General features: G+C 37.5%; 1 protein-coding gene across 2 annotated transcripts in view; it reads left to right on the top strand.

Annotated features, from left to right (window-relative positions):
- Positions 1–12425, top strand: part of vps50 (VPS50 subunit of EARP/GARPII complex) — a 253418-nt gene extending 240993 nt beyond the window's left edge. For both annotated transcript variants that reach the window (XM_079829018.1, XM_079829017.1), the window contains 2 exons: positions 9897–10086; positions 11257–12425. In XM_079829018.1, coding sequence (XP_079685144.1) covers positions 9897–10086; positions 11257–11376 — 310 coding nt within the window. In that variant the 3' untranslated portion in view covers positions 11377–12425. The remainder of the gene's footprint in view (positions 1–9896; positions 10087–11256) is intronic.
- The last annotated feature ends 10788 nt before the right edge of the window (positions 12426–23213 follow it).

Here is a 23213-nt window from a genome sequence, read left to right as displayed (position 1 = left end):
GAGGGGAACGCAGATATGACGCCATCGACAGGCGACTCCCTCACACGTCACGGTTCCTTGGTTAAAATAGCAATTTTCTCACGATTTACAAATAGTTGGAAACATTTGGGATATTGTTAGTACTCAACTGAACAAAATAACACTGGCCTAGTGGTTTTTGGATATTTTACTGAAAAATTTTTACATAGTGCACCTTTTAAGTTGGGTTTAGATAATCACCATATGTGACCCTGGACCACAAAACCAGTCATAAGGGTCATTTTTTTTAAATAAATAAGATTTTCATTGATGTATGGTTTGTTAGGATAGGACAATATTTGGCCGAGATACAATTATTTGAAAATCTGGAATCTGAGGGTCCAAAAATATCTAAATATTGAGAAAATCGCCTTTTAAAGTTGTCCAAATGAAGTCCTCAGCGATGCATATTAATAACAATAATGCATTTTTGATATATTTACGGTAGGAAATTTACAAAATATCTTCATGGAACATGATCTTTACTTGCGTATATCCTAATGATTTTTGGCATAAAAGAAAAATCGATAATTTTGACCCATAAAATGTATTGTTGGCTATTGCCACAAATATACCCGTGAGACTTATGACTGGTTTTGTGCTCCAGGGTCACATATTTATAATGAAACCATAATATAATAAAATATAATTTATTGTTACTACTATAAATCTGTATTAAATTATTATGGGATCTCCTTCGGTGCTTTCAGAATCTTTTCTTTTTAAAATAATTGTGTTTCTGTATTTTTTAAATATATTTTTATATTAACATATTTTAATGACAGTATATTTATTGAACAAAAATTTGTTCTTTTATTGGTCAAAATAAACAGAAAATAGTACAAACTTTGTTAAAGTGATCGTTTTAAACAAGTATGACATTTGTTAAAAAAAAATTATTTGTATCGATACTGTGTACCTTTTGCCCCCCTCGCCACCTCATACATTTATACGATTTTTAAACAAAATAAAGCACGTTGATTATTTATTTTCACACAAAACCTGTTGCTCCATCAGTGTTCAATACAAACATATATATATATTTTCTGCAATCATACACTATAGGAGAAGTGAAAAGCAAATTTTTCAAAGGTGTGCCTTAAGCCCTGTTGTACACTGGGCCGTATTTGGTTTACGACAAGCCTAGCACTTCCCTTTCAGGCCAAAGAGCTCAAGTTTAGTCTCATCAGACCACAAATATTCTTCCAAAGTTTTCATGTTTTGTCAAATGGTTTCCAGCGAATTCCAGGCATGACTTCACATTAGCTTGTCTCAAAAGTGACTTTCTTCTTGCTAGTCTCCCAAAGAGGCATGCGATGTCAAGTGCTGATGTCTAGACGTTTTCCCAGTTTTTCCCCTAGATTTCTATGAAGTGTCTGGCATCTTGTTAATTTTTCTTACAAATGCCCTTTTTGCCTGATTGCTCGGTTTTACAAAATGGACTGACCTTAAAAGTGTTTGGGTTATGCCGCGCTCTTTCCGTTTTGCTTTAATGGATGTAGAAGGTTAAAGACTTTGCCAATCTTTTTATAGCCAACTAACTTCGTCCTAACAACTTCTTGAAGTTCCTCAGGCAGATCCCAATTGATTAAATCTGCTTACAGAGTCAGTGATATTTACGGTACAAGCAAGCACAAGTGGATTTAGACATGGGCATGAAGCTGCTACACTGATCACTAGATAATTGAATGTCTCAACCAATATAATAACAGAGAGGATGAGTACTAATCGTTATACATTTTGAGGTTTCAACAGCTATTACTCCAGTCTTCAGTGTCACATAATCCTTCAGAAATCATTCTAATATGCTGGTTTGCTGCTTAAAGGGTTACTTCAGCAATTTAGCATTCAGCTTTGTATCAGTAGAAACCGGGTAGTATATTCGAGGCTTTTTTGGCCAGAGGCTAAAGACTACTGCTAGTAGTAGGAGCTAGTTCCGCATGTTTTCAACCCGCCCATAGGGGTGGGATCTCACTCACAGAATGTAAGACACAGACGTTCAGACATTCATAACGGAGCGGTGTGGAGCAAAGCGAGTGTTCTCAATGAATTCCTATGAAAGTTAAAGGATTAGTTCCCCTCAAAATGAACATTTCCTCAGAATCATTTGAAGCACTTCAAAGCCCTGCATTGATGTGGACGTTCAACATTTTGGTTGCAATTGAAGTCCATTGTGTGGAGAAAAATCCTGAAATGTTTTACTTAAAAAACGTAATTTATTTTCCACTGAAGAATAAAAGACATGGACATCTTGGATGGCATGGACTGAAAATGCGCCAGACTGGACACGCACTGTGAACGACAATGCGGCCATGAATGAATGCTCATTTTAGTTTCGGTTTAAAATTAGCGCCAATTCAGGGGCGGGTTGCTTGAATTGTGGCCGTGAAAACACAACAACAAAACGGTACAATGACAAACGTACTTAAATAGGGGCATTTCGCTTTGAAACCAAATCTTCCACGATCATCTGGTCTGTCAGCTCCTCACTCTCGTGATGAATGAAATCTGACTCCTGCTGTGTTTGTGCTGCGACTCTCGTTCGGCTCGTGCTGTATTGAACAGACACGTTCAGTTTTTAATTGTAGTGTCTGTTCTCTAACTGAACGAAATTATTTTATTACTATACAAATCAAAAAGTGGTGCCGCGGTGGGCAAGAGATGTAACCGGTAGGCGTTGCTTGGGAGTGGCCTCATAGGGCAGCGAAGCAAGTGCATTCTGGGAGTTGTTGTCTTTCATCCATATGAGCCAAAAATACATTTTCTGGCTTTTCTCAGTCTAGAAGGCACCAACTTCAAAAGTAATTTCACATTTCTACTACATAAATGACCCAATTTAAATACACATTCATCTTTCCAGCGGTGAAGTCCCCCTTTAAATATCTTTATATACTGACTGACTGACTGACTGTCACTTTTGGTCAATTCAAACCTTAATTCAATTTAGAAGCAGTATATGCTTAAAACTGCACCTGTACATGGCAACAAAAGCAGACATGCCTTGAAAGCAGACTTGTTTGATTTTCTAGGACTTCCTACAACAATATGTTAACTTAAAAAACGAATATCTGATAGCACAAAAGGCAAATGTACTGACCAGATGGTTTTAATCCACAGCCATATGTACAAAAATAGCAAACCTGAATGAAAGCTTTAGCTTCTCCTGTTCTTTATTCAGGTGTTTTTTCTGTGCTTTTTGGCATTTTCAGTTATGGCTTGCCTAGCACTGATTCTTTTGAGGGATGCAAAGCAAACCCTTTATCACTCGGCATTCGGGGGTGTGAAATCTTGTGCTGCATGCTGACGCTATTTGATTCAAAGCAAGAAACACCTACGATTTTCAGCTGCCTCGTCGATCTTGTGTTTGGATCAACTCTCGTCATTACATTTATTAATGTGAAGGAGTGCTTTCCTCCGTTTTTGCCTTCTTCCTGAGGCGTGCCGTACTCATACTCTAGATATTGTAAAAATGCATTAGTTCTGTGAGGATTCATCAAATATCTGTAATGACTTTGTGCTGTGAGCAGAATGGCTTTGTTGCTCTCAAATAACTGCATATATAAATGCATCAGTTTGATTTTCTTCATATTTATTTTCCCTTCTTGTTTCCTCTTCTTGCACCATCCTTCTTGCACCCATCTGCTTGTCATTTGTCAAGAGCTGGATTATTGAAAATGAACGTCAGGGGTGTTTGTGTGGCACGGTGACAAGCAACTTAGAATCCATGTCTTCTCCAGAGAGCTGTTGTCAACCTGTCTTCCATCACTCTTTCCTTACCCCAGTATGTTATCTTCAATGTGCTGAAAATCTTGCAGCTCACAGACTTGCAGAGAAACTCTTGCACTCGTCACCTCCTCAACGTAATGGAAATTTGCTGGAAGAACATTTGACACATCTCGACAGACGCCTCTTGACTTCAGAGAGGTTCTTCATAGTATAGCTTCAAGCTTCAATGTAGATGTCAGGATGTAGCTGCATGCGAGAAGAAGAAAATGTATCCGAAAAATGCATTTCTCTAGCCATTTAATCCATTGATTATTCATTTCTGTAGCTCAGGGCAGCATAAAGGGGGAATCACACATTGCCCAGAGATGAACATGCTTTTGAAAAGCTCAGTGCAAGTGCAAGAGAGAGTGTGCTACAGCAGCACAGATGGACTTGCTGTTTGTGGAATGACAATATGTTCCCAGAATATCTGTGGAACTCGAGAATCTTCTGCAAAAACATCTTTCCTGTATCATTCAATCTCATCAGGGCCACCGCTAGCCAAATGGATGCCTCGCTGTTTAGTGCCCCCCATGATAGTTGGTCCCCTGCGCGGTCTGCATACTTGGCTTTGACAGAACGGTGCATTTGAATCCCATGAACACATTAAAACAGAAGTATTGGCCAATACAGTCAGCCGATACTTATTGCATGTTAATTGATAAATGAGAGACACAAAAATTCTATATCAAAGTACACTACAGGTCAAAGTTAACTATGTACTAAGTTTTGGGTTTGATTAAACAGATTATTTTTCTTTTATTCAGCAAGGATGCCTTAAATTGATCTTAACTGGCAATAAAGAAATGTATAATGTTGCAAAATATATGTTTTATTAAAATATATTTAAAAAACGAATATACATATAATACATAAATTAATATATTAATTTATATAAATACATTTATAAAAAATATATGTTATATAAATAAATACATATATTTAACTTAAATGCATACATACAGTGTATATACTTGTATTTAATTAGAGTTATTAAATGTTTCTTGAGCAGCAAATCAGCATATTAGAATGATCATATGACACTGAAGACTGGATTAATGATGCTGCAAACTTTAAAATGTATTGGAAAAGTAGAAAACAGTTATTTTAAAGTGTAATATTTTACAATATTACTGTATTTTGATCAAAAATGCAAACTTGGTAAGCATAAGAGACTTTAAAAAAAAATTACTGTCCCCACAATTTTGAATGGTAATGTAAATTAAAATATGTAAAATTAAACACTAATCAGCTGTCTAAAATTTTACAAGTGAATAAGCAGTAATTAAGAGTTTGAGGCAAACGTTGTATTTAATAATGATAATTGGACCCTAATCTAAAATGTGACTGGTTTAGGGTTTCAGTAACTTCTCATTTTCCTCTAAATTTGGAGGTGTGTTAGGGGTAGACCCGTGGCTGTTTAAAACAGTGGATCTCAACCTTTTGACTTAAAGGCCCCTTGTTGTCCACAACAATATTAGAATTTCACAATTTCAGTTCAGTTTATTCATCTGTTAGGAAATTTAGTTTGCACAGATGCCACACAAACACATTTATACAGTTACACACAGACATTAATTTAATTTAAAAAAAAGCAGCATATTACCCATAATAGGTGATATAACATAGAAATAGCAGTTGGTATAAAGAGTTCTTAAACCTCCTTGTTCTCCCCGTAATTGCTCTATATCTACGGACTGATGGAAGTACAACAAACTCTATATAATGGATGAGATGGACAATTAATTATCGCATAGGTTTTTTTAACAACGTGTTCTTTAAAAATGTCTTGAAGAAATATCTGTTGAACTCCGATAACCTTGGATGCAGTCTTAATCAACTTAGTCATTGTTTCTACCAGACAAGCTAATATAATCAAACCGTACAACGACACAGTGAGAAATGACAGCTTCGATAAAACTCCAGTAAAACAGTGCCATTAACCCTTTACTAACCTTAAAGGAACACACCGACTTTTTGGGACTTTAGCTTATTCACCATATCCCCCAGAGTTAGATAAGTCCATACATACCATTCTCATCTCTGTGCCATAACTCTGTCTGACGCACCCACCGCTAGCCTAGCTTAGCACAAAGACTGGAGGTAAATGGCTCCAGCTAGCCTACTGCTCAATAAGTGACAAAATAACACCAACATTTTCCTATTTAAAACTTGACTCTTCTGTAGTTACATCGTGTACTAAGACCAACGGAAAATGAATGAATTGTGATTTTCTAGGCCGATATGGCTAGGAACTATACTCTAATTCCTGCGTAGTAATCAAGGAACTTTGCTGCCGTCCCAGAGGCGCAATGATATTACGCAGCGCCTGTAAATAGGCTAACTTCCGTCAACATAACCAACGTGACAACCTGCTTGCACAGGGAGCGCTGGGGACTATTTTCAGGCGCTGCGTAATATCATTGCGCCTCTGCACCCACGGTACGGCACAAAGTTCCTTGATTATTACGCAGGAAGCCGTTTACCTCCAGTCTTTGTGCTAAGCTAGGTTAGCAGTGGGTGCGTCAGATAGAGTTATGGCACGCACGGAGATGAGAATGGTATGTATGGACTTACTCTGGGGGATACGGTGAATAAGCTAAAGTCCCAAAAAGTCGCAGTGTTCCTTTAAAATAATTAATTTTCCTTAAGAAAAACAAACGTTATTTAACCTTTTTACAAATGGCATCAGTATTAGCATCACAGTTTAATTTATTATCAATCACTGTACCCAGATATCTATTCTCATCCACAAGCTCAAGGTCCCTACCATTAATTACAGTAGGAGAGACAGCAATGGGAGACTTTCCAAAATCTATAATCATGTCTTGGTCTTAGTTATATTTAAATTTAGACCACAATTCACACACAAAAGAAACAAAATCCTCCATCACAGGTCTCCTCATTTGCTAGGAGGCTCACAATGACAGTGTCAATGTGTACCCGATAAAATATTTTAGAGTGTGGCATAACTAGAAAGATGTATATAAGAAGTTTGTTGTTTTGACTTATTTGAAGTCATCTTGAGGCATTCTTGGAAGTTTTTTGAGGCCCCGGCCCGTTGGTTAAGAACCACTGGTTTATAAGGACTTTGTTGGTCAAGAGAAAATAAATAGTTTCTAAGGGCATGGCCCAGCATAGATTGGCATGCCCCTCCTGGCAGGGTTCAGCTGTACACCTGCATCATAAGGTCGAGGGCCAGCAGTCTGTATGTAGCCTCGCTGCTTTCTCTGCGTGAGCTTGTTTGAATGAGGTGTTAAAGGGGCTGTCTGTGTCTAGCTAGAGCAGTCTGTATCTGCTAACCTCGCTGCTTTCTCTGCTTGGGCAGTTTTGCTCCGAAATAAACGGTGATTGCAATTTATAGCAGCAGGGAGCTGATGCTCTCTGTAATCATCACATCTTCAGCTAGACAGCATCCTCAGCGCTTTGAAAGAAATTCCCATCATCCTACACCTGATTAAGCGCTGAGATGATTCCCCAAACATCAATAATGAAACATGAAATGCTGACATGTCCAGTTTGTGAATGAATGAACTGTGCCTGACCGTCTTTGCCTCCGGCTATAGAGCTTCTGTCAGTATGTGTGTTCACACAGCGTCACACTGGCAGTCAGGGTCAACGGCGTGGGTCGGTCTGTGGTGCGCTGTCGGTCATATTTGACGAAACTGTTATATATTTATGATATATTTTACTGTGTTTAAAGTTTTCTGCAAACTCAAAGTTCACCTTTTTGAGATCAAAATAGGTCGCCTACGAGATTTGTGTAGATCCGATGAGAAAGTGTTTTGGGGGAGGGGGAGCGTTTTTTTTCTCGTTTTGTGAAGTGACATTACAAGGTAATATAAGATAAATAAATAAAAGTAAAAAATGAAAATAAATGCGTCAAAGAAAAACGGGCAAGGCTGAGACAACAAAACAAAGGAAGCGGGCCCTTGAAATTCTGGTGGCTAAACGTCAGAAGAGATGAGGTTTAACTTACGAGGTGGTGTATGGAGTATCCCATATTGCATTTGTAGCCAGTGGGATCTTCAGTTTTCAGTTTTGAGTGTAATTTGAGTTACATTTTATCTATCTTGTTGTCGTCTGGTTTTTGTTTTGTTTATGTATTCAGCTCCAACATCTATTGAATCCTTTTTTTTTTTACTTTTTTTACCTCTTACCTCTTAGAATTAGTTTTCAGGCAGATGCTAAGATTCTTAAACGTCTCTAGAAATGAGCATGAAAAGTGTGTGTGTATATAAAGTGTCCAGACCTCGGAGAAGGTTTTCTCTATCCATGTGGTTTATTAAAAAAAAGTATTATCTTTTGGTATTTGAATGTGAGAGAACCATATGTGAGAGAACCGGTGTTCATCGCCATTCTACCATTGAGTAATGGTGTCATTAAAAAGTTTTAGTTTAACGTTTTCTGCTCATAGTTTAGTTACATTTTTTTGCGTAATTTTTTTGATTATATATCTATATATGTATAGTTAACAGCATAAAAGATAAAAGTATAAAAATCATAGTAAGTTATTACTAATAAAGGTATTATAATGCATTAGTTAACATCAAATTGCTAAGAATTTTATTACTGAATTTATTAATTTTTGTTGGTTACATAAAATAAATGCAGTTATTCATTGTTTGTTCATTTTATTTCATAGTGCATGAACTAATAATAACAGATACAATTTCTGATCTTTTATAATGTAATAAATAAATATATAAATTACCATTAACTAAGATTAATAAATGCTGTAGAAGTATTGTTTAGCGTTTAATGTAGTTAATTTTAGCAAATTAAACTTTATTGTAAAGTGTTACCAAACTCATTGTCTATAAAGAATCCTCATAAAACGTGTGTGTGTGTGTGTGTGTGTGTGTGTGTGTGTGTGTGTGTGTGTGTGTGTGTGTGTGTGTGTGTGTGTGTGTGTGTGTGTGTGTGTGTGTGTGTGTGTGTGTGTGTGTGTGTGTGTGTGTGTGTGTGTGTGTGTGTGTGTGTGTGTGTGTGTGTGTGTGTGTGTGTGTGTGTGTGTGTGTGTGTGTGTGTGTGTGATAAATTACATTTTAAAATATATTAAAATAGAAAACAGTTTTTTTTTTACCAAATAAATGCAGCCTTGGTGAACATAAGATACTTTTTTCAAAAAACATCAAAAAACCTCTAACTTTTAAAGTAGCAATACATTTAAAGTAAAGAGACACATGTAAAAACCATCAGAATTCATTTCCAGCAATGGTCTCTAATGGTGGCATTATACATGAAAAGCCCTTTGCAACATGGATGAATGTTGTTTGTTTTAATCCAGCTTGCTTGTCCATTTGGCTGCTCTTTTTGCAAGTAGACTCTGCCAGTGCAGTGCCGAGTTGCATTCCAAATCAAGCAGAACGTGACAGGAAGAAGGAAGGAGGCAGGAAAACACAGGGATGTATTGGCAGACTGGATATACTCAATAGGCCCAGCAATATCTTTCCCCTCACAGAAAGTAATTACACCGCTGTCAGCCGAAAAGCAAACAGGGGTGTCAACAGCACTGAACTCTGCATGGCTGCTTGTTTGCCGTGGATGCAGTTACACTGTAAATCGATGGTGTCTGATGCTAAGGGATCAGATCAGACCCACAAGCTGTACAAATAAAAAGGTGGCTAACTGAACAAATGATAAATTTGACCAAAAATGGCCCTCAGCATTTAATGTCACTTACCAGTCAACGGATGAGTTGGCCTAAACACCAAATCCCACAGTCTGTCAATATTATTGCTGAAAATAATGTAACATAAATCCAGAAGGGCACATAGAAACAAAAACAATGTCAGTTAGCGCACAAAAAAATAGTGACACGGCTCCCTGGAAGACTTGATTCTGATTTATTTATATATTTATTGATAGTCCAATTTACATTATGGAGGTTATCAAAGTTCCATGTTCGATCAGCAGTAGGGCATAAGTTTAGCTGTAAACTGGAGAGTTACAAGCACCGCTGTGCTCTTGAGCGAGACACTTAACCTGAAGTTGCTCTAGGGGACTCTCTCTACAATTAATGTAGCATAAACTGTCAACAGTTAATGAATGTCCTGTATGTGTCTGAGCCACACTCACCTCTGCTCTCCTCTCCCCCTGCTGTCTGCCAGCTATGCTAATGTGAAGAAATGCAGTAATGAAGGACGTGCACTGATGCAGCTGGACTTCCAGCAGTTCCTGATGAAGCTGGAGAAGCTCACCGACCTCAGACCAATTCCAGACAAGGAGTTTGTAGAGACCTACATCAAAGCATACTACCTAACTGAGAACGACATGGAGCAGTTCATCAAGAACCACAGGGTAAGACGGACCACACCTGACGACACAGTGTAGGGCAGAAAATAATTCACTATTCACTCTATCTGTAACATTTTTGCTTTGAAATTACTAAAAAGGATTTTTTTTTTTTAAGATTTACACATTTCACACAAAATTCCATCAAATTGAATTGAATAATCCTTATGTATTTTAATCGAATACTTGATTAAGGGTTAGTCAGTTATTCTACTAAAATATGAAGGGATTATTCATTTCAATTTGATGGAATTTTACTATTAATTGAAATGCATAAATCTTTTTTAAAAAAAGGCTTAATTTTTTTGAGCGTAATAAAGTCAATAGCAATTGAGGCTAAATTAACTCAGGGATATTAGTTATATATTATAAATACATTTTATATATATATATATAATATTTGTATTACAATACAAAATGTATATAAAGCTCCATTTTAAATATGAATCACACAATTGAAATTATATATATATATATATATATATATATATATATATATATATATATATATATATATATATATATATATATATATATATATATATATATATATATATATATATATATATATATATATGTGTGTGTATATATGTGTGTATATGTGTGTGTGTGTGTGTGTATATATATTATATACAGTGTAAAATACTGAGAAATACTGTGTACCACTTAACCTGTTCATCTTATTTAGTTTTATATTTAATATTTAAAAATGTATATTTTATACGTTGTAATATTTAAAATATAATAACTTTTTTTTTCAATATTATTTTAATTATGTACAGATAAAACAATATATAGTAATAAGCTATACATTTTCCATGTATATATTTTACTAAAAGTGATCATTTTGGAATGATAATGCAAGTTTTGAATTGATTCATTGAAATGTTATGAATTATTATTCAACTCTGGCACCATGTTGCTGACATTTAAATCAGAGATGCTTTTAAAGCATCCTTTTTAAAAGTAATATAATTTAATATCTCCATCAAAACCTTTGTGAATATTTTATACATGATGCAGCGCTAAACGATTCCCTTTTAAATGCCAGGACGAAAGCTGACAACATTCCAAACATGCCTGTGATTATGAAAGACAGATTTAATTCCTCATTAAAAAGATGGATTGTTGTGAAAGGCATCTCCATTAGAGATTCATCTTGAGTTTGTTTTGTAGGAATACTCTATGAAGCAGCTGACCAACCTGGTCACCGTCTGCCTCGGGTCCCACATCAACAAGAAAGCACGACAGAAACTCCTCGCAGCCATCGATGACATCGACCGGCCGAAAAGATAAATAAATGCCACCCAACGACCCCATCAAATTCAACAGCATCGTCATGAAAATCACAAACACCTACACTGTTACTTATCCAGTATCTATTATCGTATGCGGCCTGCATTTTGTTTATCAACCATTTAAACGTTTCTGTTCACATTTTATTAGGAGTGTAAGCAGGACGTGCTCTGACTACATATGAAGCGGTCATTTGAAGGGCTGTAAAGGATAATGGGTAATGAAAGTGTTATTAGTATCACTTGAATCACAACACGAATGAATGACTCATGCGCTGTTAAACGGCCATTTAAACATAGCTGTGGCAAAACAACCATATTTCCTTTTTTTGAGGAATTTGGCTGTTCTGTGGCTTTTTATAATGATACCGAGACGTCCTGTAACACACTGAGGCTCCGTCTCTAGTTATTTTACACAAAATGCATGTGCATCTCTTGACTTGTTTTGACACGCCACTGTCGCTCATTTTGCTAGTTGTACATCACTGGCCACACCCTGTTACACACACACCTCAGCTTATGTCTTAGGTATTGATTTTATAATTTATGACACTTATACCAGATCCCAGAGACGTATTAGTATTGTTGTCATTTCACGAAACACATTTGTGCAGGAATGTGATTACTTGTATGTTAATAGTAATAACAAGAGGAAGAGACTCTAAAAAAAAAAGACCTAAAACCTTCCTGTTAGAAAGTGATAAACTATTTATTTCAAATGCTGTATGTCTGGAATGCAGAGATACTGTATTTCGCTCATGGAAATGTGTTGTTTTGTTTGTGGTAACTAAATTGTGTAATAATATTCATCTGTACCAAGTCGAAGGCAAGGTTGTACAATAAATACGCTAACATTCTTATCATGTGAATAATGAGGCTTTAGAATTCTGTTTTAACTTTTTTTGTGGTGTGAAAACTTAGCAGTTTGCATTGAATACTTTTTAATGTTCATAGGATACGTTTACACGACAACAATGTACTAAAAACAGAAACGTTTTCGTGTATAGATGATAACGTTGTCAAAATGATCCCTGTTCACACGGATCTGCGAAAGCAATAAAAAAATTCTGTATTCTGCTGCCAGGCCAGTAGATGGCAATGTCACTTTATAAGGCAAATCAACACGGCTATAAACTGAACATGTAATACGCTTGCGCGTGATGTCACATTTTGCACAAATTTGCGTTTTTGTAGTTAACACAGGGAAAAACGTACACTTTGAAACCTGTTTTCATTTGATATTTTCAGGCACCCAAAGCGCCATTGTCGTGTAAATGAACGGCCAAAACGCATAAAAAAATTTCAGTTTTTAGTTGAAAACGGTGTCGTGTAAACGGCCCCTAAAAACACATATTGGCTGAATGTCAGCTGTGTACTCTGTGGAATTGAAAAATGAAGTTGCCGATCTCAATCCCTGAACATGCCTCTGTTCCCCATTCTGGTCTTGTCAGAAGTTAGAAGAGACAGAGCGCATTTAGGCCACGCCCACACCGGGGGGGGGAAACAATCCAACGCTCTCCATTGACTTTGCATTGCGTGAGGCTGCCACCTTGTTATTTCGGACTTATAACAAAAAACAGAACAATATCTAAAAGCTGATATGTGACAGGGTGTACAGCAAACAAGCTAAAAAACACAGAAATACGTTTTTATAAGCTGTTGACCCAAAAAAACAAGCGTTTAAGGAGACAAAAGTGGATACAGGCAATAAGACGTGAAGCTTCAGCAGGAAGAATGGGTACATTTTGGGATCCTGACACTCAGTATGCCTATGTGTGCAGTAAACATTTTGTCACTGTTAAGTCAAATATCCAAATGTCAGTTTTTATATGTCATTTTATATTTCCTGTCGCTGATTACGTTCCCCTCTAGTGGGTGTAGTTCTCAGTGTCGCGCTCTGTCTCAATGGCCTGTATCCACTTTTGTGTCCTTAAACGCTTGTTTTTTGGGTCAACAGTTTATAAATACTTCTGGGTTTTGGTTCTGAGTTTTGTTTAGCTTGTTTGCTGTACGATTCCGTCACATATCAGCTTTTAGACATTGTTCTGTTTTTTGTTATAAGTCAGAAATGACAAGATGGCAGCCTCACGCAAAACAAAGTCAATGGAGAGCGTTGGATTGCCCCCCCCCCCCCCCCCCCCGGTGGGCGTGGTTTTCAGATTAATGACGCATGTCGCTCTGTCTCTATAGGACTAGACCAGGGGTGTCCCATCATGCACCTGTAGGGCCACTGAGTTTAGCTCCAGTTAAACACACCTGAACCAGCTAATTAAAATCATACAAGCCATGTTTGGGGTAATGCATTACAAGTAACGTGAGTTATGTAATCAGATTACTTTTTCAAGTAATGCATCACTTTCAAATTTAGAAAAACAAAACATTTCAAATAAATTACACAAATTACTCATTTATTGACTGACAGCTCTTCTGTGCCCATGTTGAGAGAAATCGGGAAGATGCATTTACTCATCTCACTTGCACAAAAACAGATTCATTATTCCTCATAATGAATAAAAAGTTGAATCTAAACTCAAAATATAACCTGCTATAATTAAATGTTAAAGGAACACGCCGACTTTTTGGGACTTTAGCTTATTCATCGTATCCCCCAGAGTTAGATAAGTCCATACATACCATTCTCATCTCTGTGCCATAACTCTGTCTGACGCACCCACCGTTAGCCTAGCTTAGCACAAAGACTGGAGGTAAATGGCTCCGGATAGCCTACTGCTCAATAAGTGACAAAATAACGCCAACATTTTCCTATTTACATGTTGTGATGTGTATAGTTACATCGTGTACTAAGACTGACGGAAAATGAAAAGTTGCGATTTTCTAGGCCGATATGGCTAGGAACTATACTCTCATTCCTGTGTAATAATCAAGGAACTTTGTTGCTGTACCATGGGTGCAGCGGCGTAATATTACGCAGCGCCTGAAAATAGTCCCCAGAACGCTCCCTGTGCAAGGAGGTTGTCACGTTGGTTATGTTGACGGAAGTTAGGCGCTGCGTAATATCATTGCGCCACTGCACCCATGGGACGGCGGCAAAGTTTCTTGATTATTACGCAGGAATGAGAGTATAGTTCCTAACCATATCGGCCTAGAAACTCAACTTTTCATTTTCCGTCAGTCTTAGTACACGATGTAACTATACACATCACAACATGTAAATAGGAAAATGTTGGCATTATTTTGTCACGTATTGAGCAGTAGGCTAGCTGGAGCCATTTACCTCCAGTCTTTGTGCTAAGCTAGGCTAACGGTGGGTGCGTCAGACAGAGTTATGGCACAGAGATGAGAATGGTATGTATGGACTTATCTAACTCTTGGGGATACGGTGAATAAGCTAAAGTCACAAAAAGTCGGTGTGTTCCTTTAAATAACACAAATATACTTTATGTATTTAATCTCACTTTATTAACCAATCTCTTTGCTGTTGACCTTCCATGGTCCAATTCAACCATACTTTTTTCTTTTTTTATTATTGCTGAATTGAGTTTAAATTCAGTTGTTTAAAGCTCTTTATAAATAAACCACAGATTTGAGGGTTAAACAAATACATTCTCAACTGAAAAAGTCTTAAAACTACATTTACTACATTCTACTGTATTTTTAAATTATGCAGGGCTTCTCATCACGTCACTTTACCACGTGACAGCAGCAAGCAGGCTCCTGATTGGTTAACGCGGCGCAAATTGACGCTAAAGTTCAAAATGTTCAACTCGGGCGTCAGACTCGAATTCTCTTCAAACGCATGAATGCACAAAAAGCACCACTCGCGCGAACTGTACGTGCGAATGAGGCGTCCATCGCGCCATGCGAAACGCGTCTATGGTGTGAACGCAGCATTAGAGAGTAATGCATTACTTGTAAAAGTAACTTTCCCCAACACTGCCCTACTAGGCATACTAGAGACTTCCAGGCAAGTTGGAGTTAAACTCTGCAGGAGTGTGGCCGTCCAGGAGAAGGTTTGGACACTCCAGACCTCTCAGTGAGCAGAAGAAAAAGAAACTCAGTGCCATTTATAGAACCTGCTTGGCTATATTTAGAGCAGCTAGTAGGCACTAAATGATCAACAGTTTATCTTATCAGCACACATTACAAATCCAGAGATTTTTTTTTAGAATTCTTTTACAACTTTTCACAATGACATATTATCCTTCAAGTATAATTTTTTTTCCCATGCGCTGTGCAGTTTTCTTTAATCCTCTATTGGAAGCAAAGCTTTAGCACTAATTAATTGGCTTCTCCTCCTCCCGTTGTGCTGCACTTTAAATAGCCGGCTTGGGATGGAGAGCATGTATTGATTTGGCCATGACTCATGGTGTGTAGGAGGCATTTTTATGTTTTTTTAATGGCTAGCAGGGGGGCCGTCTGGAAACCATTGTGTTCTCAAACATCAGACCACCTGAGAGAACATCCTCTCTCACACCTTCATAACCATGCACAGCAGTTTATCATTCACTGACGTATGGAAATACAGTGCAGGAGAATTCCTCCTGCGAGCTGGAAACACTTATTGGTAGAGCACTTATAAAGTCAACTTGCTAGATGATTTCAGCCTGTAGGGTGCTATTCTATTTTTTCAATATTTGTATATTTTATTTTATTATTTTTTATTTATTAGAATTAAATCAAATCTTGCATTGACATCGACTAGTTGAAAGATCAAACAAATGTACACTATCAGTCAAAGGTTTGGAAACATTAAGGTTTTTTAATCTCGCCAAGGCTGCATTTATTTGATCAAAAATACAGCAAAAAAACTATTATTGTGAAATATTTTTACAATTTAAAATATATTTTTTCTATTTTAATATATATTTTAAAATGCAATTTATTTCTGTGATTCAAAGCTGAATTTTCAACATCATTACTCCAGTCTTTAGAGTCACATGATCCTTCAGAAATCATTCTAAAATGATGATTTGATGCTCAAGAAAAATGTATTATTATTACATGTTGAAACCCGTTTTTTTTTTTCAGGATTATTTAATGAATAGAAAGTTCAAAAGAACAGTATTTATCTATTCATTAAATAATCCTGAAAAAATATTGTACACAACTGTTTACAACATTGATAATAATCATAAATGTTTCTTGAGCAGCAAATCATCATTTTAGAATGATTTCTGACGGATCATGTGACTCTAAAGACTGGAGTAATGATACTGTATTTTTAAAATATATTCAAATAGAAAAAAGTTTTTTTAAATTATACAAATATTTCACAATATTACTGTTTTTGCTGTATTTTTGATCAAATAAATGCAGCCCTGGTGAGATTAAGAGACTTCTTTCAAAAACATTAAAAAACCTCAATGTTTCCAAACTTTTGACTGATAGTGTTGGTTTGCTTGAATCATCAGAAATAGCTTTCAATCATCAAATAACACTGATTTGGCGATTTCATAATGTAAGCATCGGCATGATTGCCTGTGTCAGGTTCTGCCAATTTTATTGTTCCACATTGACCAATTTCAAGGACATCACCATTACATTTGCATACTCTATATAAAATTGCAATTGATCTTTGTTTTAGCATCTATTTGTATACTGAATTATTTTTAGTCTTGTTGCTTAAGCATTTATAGCTGCCAAAATCAATTTCTAAAATTAAATTTTGTCTAAAAAGTCAGTACTTTTTTTTCCTGCTATGCAAGCACAGGAATTGCAAATATAGTCGAATCTGTCGCATGAGCTCACATTTACGGAATAGTCTCGGACACATTTATGCTAAGCCGTCTCTTTTAATTAATGTCATATTGTAAGTATGCTGTTCAGAGTTTGGACTTCATGTGGTTTTATCGGAGCAGATTTATCACGGTGTTCTGGCTGAATTCCAGAGCGTTTCATTACTGTCGTGGCTGGTGTGCTGCTGTTCCTCCACTGTGAACCTGCTTGAATCTCTTGTGCTCCTGATCAAAGCTGACTTTATCACGCTTGTTTATTTTCGATATCTATGCTTCACTGGATGTTTATATACGCTCTCAGCAACATCTATTTTTGTGTACATTACCATATTAAAATGTGAAACCTGGCACTTGGGATATTTTTATTTAAGATATAATGTGTATAACGTGTACTGATTTGGCTTGTTTTGAAAGTGTATGTGATTTTGCCTTGTGGGACCTGATGTTGTCTGGTGTGATGTACTTCTCAATACCTTATTCCAACACAGGACACTTAAATTGTAGAAGAGTGTCCAAATTGACTTTAGTTTCAAGATAAATAGCAATCGCATGTAAATGTAACTGGTTAAATGTGACCCAACAGTTGTCAAAACAATGTATTCCAACATGGAATCTGTGCCCACTGAAAGTGCTGAAGGTTTCCACAGAATTTAAAGAAACCGTCTATCGCAAAGTTCTGCACATCCACTATATTTTCACTATAAAGAAGCTTTTGTGCAATGGAAAGGTTTCATGAATATTAAAAGTTCTTCTTAGACCCATAGATTCCAATAAAGAACCAAATGTTGAAAGTTCTGCACATCACCCACTTGCATATTCCATTTGGTAATTTGGTGCTAATTTAAAATGTTTTACACATTAAAGTGTTAGTTCACCCCCCAAAAAATATAAAATTCTGTGATTCTTTACCCACCCTCATGTCCTTCCAAACCCGTAAGACTTTCTTCGGAATACAAATGAAGATATTTTTGATAAAATCGGAGCGATATCTGTCACTCCATTGACTATGCAATTACCACTAATCCATATGAATTGAGCAGTTTAGTCGATTGCTTTTTTTGCTGAACAGGTTTAATTTAGGCTTTAAAAACATTCATCAACTCACACATCAGTTGTGGTAAACAGAAGCTAAAGCATGTTCGCTTGATGTGCAAGAACCAATGAGGTTCATTCTCGTGTTATGCATCACGTTTGAGCTTCCTCAGGAACCAATGAGGTTCATTCTCGTGTTATGCATCACGTTTGAGCTTCCTCAGGAACCAATGAGGTTAATTCTCGTGTTACGCATCACGTTTGAGCTTCCTCAAGAACCAATGAGGTTCATTCTCGTGTTACGCATCACGTTTGAGCTTCAGCAAGAACCAATGAGGTTCATTCTCATGTTACGCAGCACGTTTGAGCTTCAGCAAGAACCAATGAGGTTCATTCTCGTGTTACGCAGCACGTTTGAGCTTCAGCAAGAACCAATGAGGTTCATTCTCGTGTTACGCAGCACGTTTGAGCCTCCGCAGGAACCAATGAGGTTCATTCTCATGTTACGCATCACGTTTGAGCTTCCTCAAGAACCAATGAGGTTCATTCTCGTGTTACGCAGCACGTTTGAGCTTCAGCAAGAGCCAATGAGGTTCATTGTCATGTTACGCAGCACATTTGAGCTTCAGCAAGAACCAATGAGGTTCATTCTCGTGTTACGCATCACGTTTGAGCTTCAGCAAGAACCAGTGAGGTTAATTCTCGTGTTACGCATCACGTTTGAGCTTCCGCAAGAACCAATGAGGTTCATTCTTGTGTTACGCATCACGTTTGAGCTTCTGCAAGAACCAATGAGGTTCATTCTTGTGTTACGCATCACGTTTGAGCTTCCACAAGAACCAATGATGTTCATTCTCGTGTTACGCATCACGTTTGAGCTTCCGCAAGAACCAATGAGGTTCATTCTTGTGTTACGCAGCACTTTTGAGCTTCTGCAAGAACCAATGAGGTTAATTCTCGTGTTACGCATCACGTTTGAGCTTCCGCAAGAACCAATGATGTTCATTCTTGTGTTACGCATCACGTTTGAGCTTCCGCAAGAACCAATGAGGTTCATTCTCATGTTACGCATCACGTTTGAGCTTCAGCAAGAACCAATGAGGTTCATTCTCATGTTACGCAGCACGTTTGAGCTTCAGCAAGAACCAATGAGGTTCATTCTCGTGTTACGCAGCACGTTTGAGCCTCCGCAGGAACCAATGAGGTTCATTCTCATGTTACGCATCACGTTTGAGCTTCCTCAAGAACCAATGAGGTTCATTCTCGTGTTACGCAGCACGTTTGAGCTTCAGCAAGAGCCAATGAGGTTAATTCTCGTGTTACGCATCACGTTTGAGCTTCCGCAAGAACCAATGAGGTTCATTCTTGTGTTACGCATCACGTTTGAGCTTCTGCAAGAACCAATGAGGTTCATTCTTGTGTTACGCATCACGTTTGAGCTTCCACAAGAACCAATGATGTTCATTCTCGTGTTACGCATCACGTTTGAGCTTCCGCAAGAACCAATGATGTTCATTCTTGTGTTACGCATCACGTTTGAGCTTCCACAAGAACCAATGATGTTCATTCTCGTGTTACGCATCACGTTTGAGCTTCCGCAAGAACCAATGATGTTCATTCTTGTGTTACGCATCACGTTTGAGCTTCCGCAAGAACCAACGAGGTTCATTCTCGTGTTACGCATCACGTTTTAACCTCAGCAAGAACCAATGTGGTTCATTCTCGTGTTACGCAGCACATTTGAGCCTCAGCAAGAACCAATGCGGTTCATTCTCGTGTTGCGCAGCACGTTTGAGCTTTCACAGGAACCAATGAGGTTCTTTCTTGTTATGCAGCACTTTAGATTCTGTTTATGTTCACTGATTAATGTTAATAAAAGCCTAAAAGTGATCGTGTCTACAGAAAATTTGGATTAGATTATGGATTATTTTTGGATTGGATTATGGATTAGTTTTGCAATCTCTTTATGAACTTTTTGAAGAGTCAAAGTGGTAGTTGCAGAACTGTCAATGGAGGGTAAGAAATGGCTCAGAGTTTATTAAAAATATTTTAATTTGTGTTCCGATGAGCGAAAGTCTTGTGTGCTTGGAACGACATCAGGGTGAGTAATCAATGACAGAATTTTCATTTTTGGGTAAACTATGCCTTTAAGAAATAGTGTTTTTGTGAAGTCTCATCTGAATAGTGTACATTCATAATAGTTTTCTATAAAAAGTAATTTAATTACGCCTCAGTGTATTTCGCCATGTTGAAATGACGTGTTTCACTAAACAGAATCAGAAGAATCAGTACCTGTATGACTGAAGAAGCCGAGAAGGTCTGAAGTCAGAGGACAGAAAGACAAAACAAAGACAAAAAAAAAATGAATTGGGGTGTAGCTATTGTTTTCAAACACAAAAAAGGTAGTTTAAAGTCACCATGAAATCCAAAGTGATTCTTATTCTATTTATCTGCCTTCATAATCTACAAACAAAATAACTCCTCCCTCTTGCAGCGACATCTCTTCTCTTCTCCGAGGGCGTGACAAACTGTCATTCACATGAGCTCGACCAATTGCAAACCACAACCATCCAATCAATTCCCAACAGACAAAGCCAAGTCCCGCCCTACGTTTTTTCTTGTTCAAGAAGCCGTTTCACTCTGAAATACATCACAATATGGAAGAAAAGACCATCGCAACGTCTGTTTCATGCTGACTTTAGTTCATTATAATAGCTAACTGCAGTGCTCTGAGAATTTCAACCCTTTGCCCAATGCTGGAAAGGTTAATTGGGGGGAAAACAGGACAATCAGTAAGGATCAACAGTCTCAATATTAATTAGCATACATGTCCCTTTTAAAGTCGCATGGACTAATTAACAAGCCCTGTAATTTTTTTCTTGTTATGTTTTCCTAATTGACCTTTACAGATGTACAGCTTCATAGCGCTGAACCCAATCTCATCTGACTTTGTGAATGATTTCATCGCATAGAATTGCTCAGTTATTAGCAGTGACATTTACGTGATGGTCATATCAGCTCTAGTGGTTCTGCACTGGCACTCTTTGTCGTATTGAGACATTTGAGGTGACAGATTCAGTTATATACTGTGTGATCGCATATGTGAACACGAGCAGCCTGGGAATTCATGGCAGGACTCATTGAATCTTATTGGTCCCATGGCAAAATCCACATTCTTACTGGATTTATAGGCCATGCACAGGTGTAGCGAGACATTTCCATGCTTTTTCTTCCTTCTCAATACATCTCTCAGTAAACAAAGTGCACAGAGAAATATGAGCAGCGAGCGCCCTGAAGGCTTCTCACGGGTTGCCCTGACAACACCCCATCATTCAGTTGCAGGAGCACCTCGCCATGGTAGCGGGATTATCGGCTAGACAATCTCTCCGCCGCTTGTTTTTCGAACTTGTGGGTCAATCAGTTGGTTTGCTTCTGTTTACATGGCAATACATTCTCATCCTGGAAAAAGCATCTGCATCAGGTTGCATGAAAAAACATGATTTTATTTCAGTTAATTAGGGCCCGAGCACCGATGGTGTGAGGGACCCTATTGTAATGGCTCGGTCTATTCATCTTCGTTGAAATTTTGCAGATTCATTTCGGAGAAGAAGTGCCCCTCCCGCTACGTTTCACGTACAAGTATTCGAATGGAATAAAATAAAATTCGGTAGACACATGTAACAACCCAATACCTACAAAAAAGTCTCCTGGTACAAAATCTGAAAACCAAGTCAGACATTTTGCCATTTCCAGACGTTGTTCATTAACGAACTCCTCCTAGAGATTTAATCAGATCATTGAACATTGTTTGGTCAGTCTAATCTAAAGGCCTTGGTGATGTTAAATGGCGAAGATCTTGAGTTTTCCCTGAAGGGCGTGTCTGTGGCGGCCTGACAAAGTTCGATGTTTCCCCATGAAAAAGGAAGTTGTTGTAACTCAGGCATACAATGTCCGATCCAGTGTTAATTTTGACAGCAAATTTTGATTTAGTTTTAGTCATAGTCTTTTGACTTAAATGCCATTTAGTTTTAGTCAAGTTTTAGTCGACTAAATATAAGATTTTAGTCACTAAATATAAGATTTTAGTCTACAAAATCTACAGTAGATTTAGTAGACAAAAATCTAATGAGTTTAGTTCAATTGTAATGCATTAATTGAGCATTTAAGCCTTAACCGGCTGTTCTTGAATACGTCAAAGACCGGTCTGGTGGGAACCGCTGCGGAAGAGCACAGTCCCTTCGTGACTCGCCATACACATAAACAGAGAGAAGTAGCTCCAGCGGCAATGTTCTTCCGCAAGACACATGCAGTTAGGTTTATTAACCGCTAGAGCGCAAATAGTTACGGACTTCAGCTTTAAGCTAAAGCTTCAAATAAGTTTAAGTTTATTTTATTTTTTTCATTTCAAGTAATGAAGATTTTATTTTAATGGTTTTAGTTAACTATCTGATACTTTATTGAATAATATGTGTCAAATACTGTTCTTAGTCTTTCCTCTTGACTAGAATTAAATGGGAAGGAACTTAAATACAGTTAATTGTGTAACCAAAACCGTACATATAATGAAAACCAAAAAAGGTTGTTGACGAAAATGATGACGAGAATTATTCGTCAACGAAATAAACACTGGTCCGATCTGCCCCAAACTTCACGTTCCTGGTCTGAAGATATCTACATGCTAATATTCCGTTACAGTCATAGCGCCACCTGCGGGCAACAGGAAATGACGTTTTACGCTGTGATTAACTTTACTCTTGAGATTTAACCAGAACAACATCATATTTGGTCAGTCTAATCATAAGGCCTTAGCGATGTTAAATTGCGAAGATCTTGAGTTTTGGTCATATAATTAGAATATCATCAAAAAGTTGATTTACTTCACTTATTCCATTCAAAAAGTGAAACTTGTATATTATGCATGAAGCATGAAGTGCTCTAAAACTTCCTGGTATACGTTGACCTTGCACCTCAGAAAACACAGTGGACCAACACCAGCAGATGACATGGCACCCCAAACCATCACTGACTGTGGAAACTTTACACTGGACCTCAAGCAACGTGGATTGTGTGCATCTCCTCTCTTCCTCCAGACTCTGGGACCCTGATTTCC

The sequence above is a fragment of the Gobio gobio genome (assembly GCF_949357685.1).
Source record: "Gobio gobio genome assembly, chromosome: 11".
Taxonomy (NCBI): Eukaryota; Metazoa; Chordata; class Actinopteri; order Cypriniformes; family Gobionidae; genus Gobio; species Gobio gobio.
Note: the sequence above shows the minus strand (reverse complement) of the source record. Positions and strands in the feature narration are given on the sequence as shown.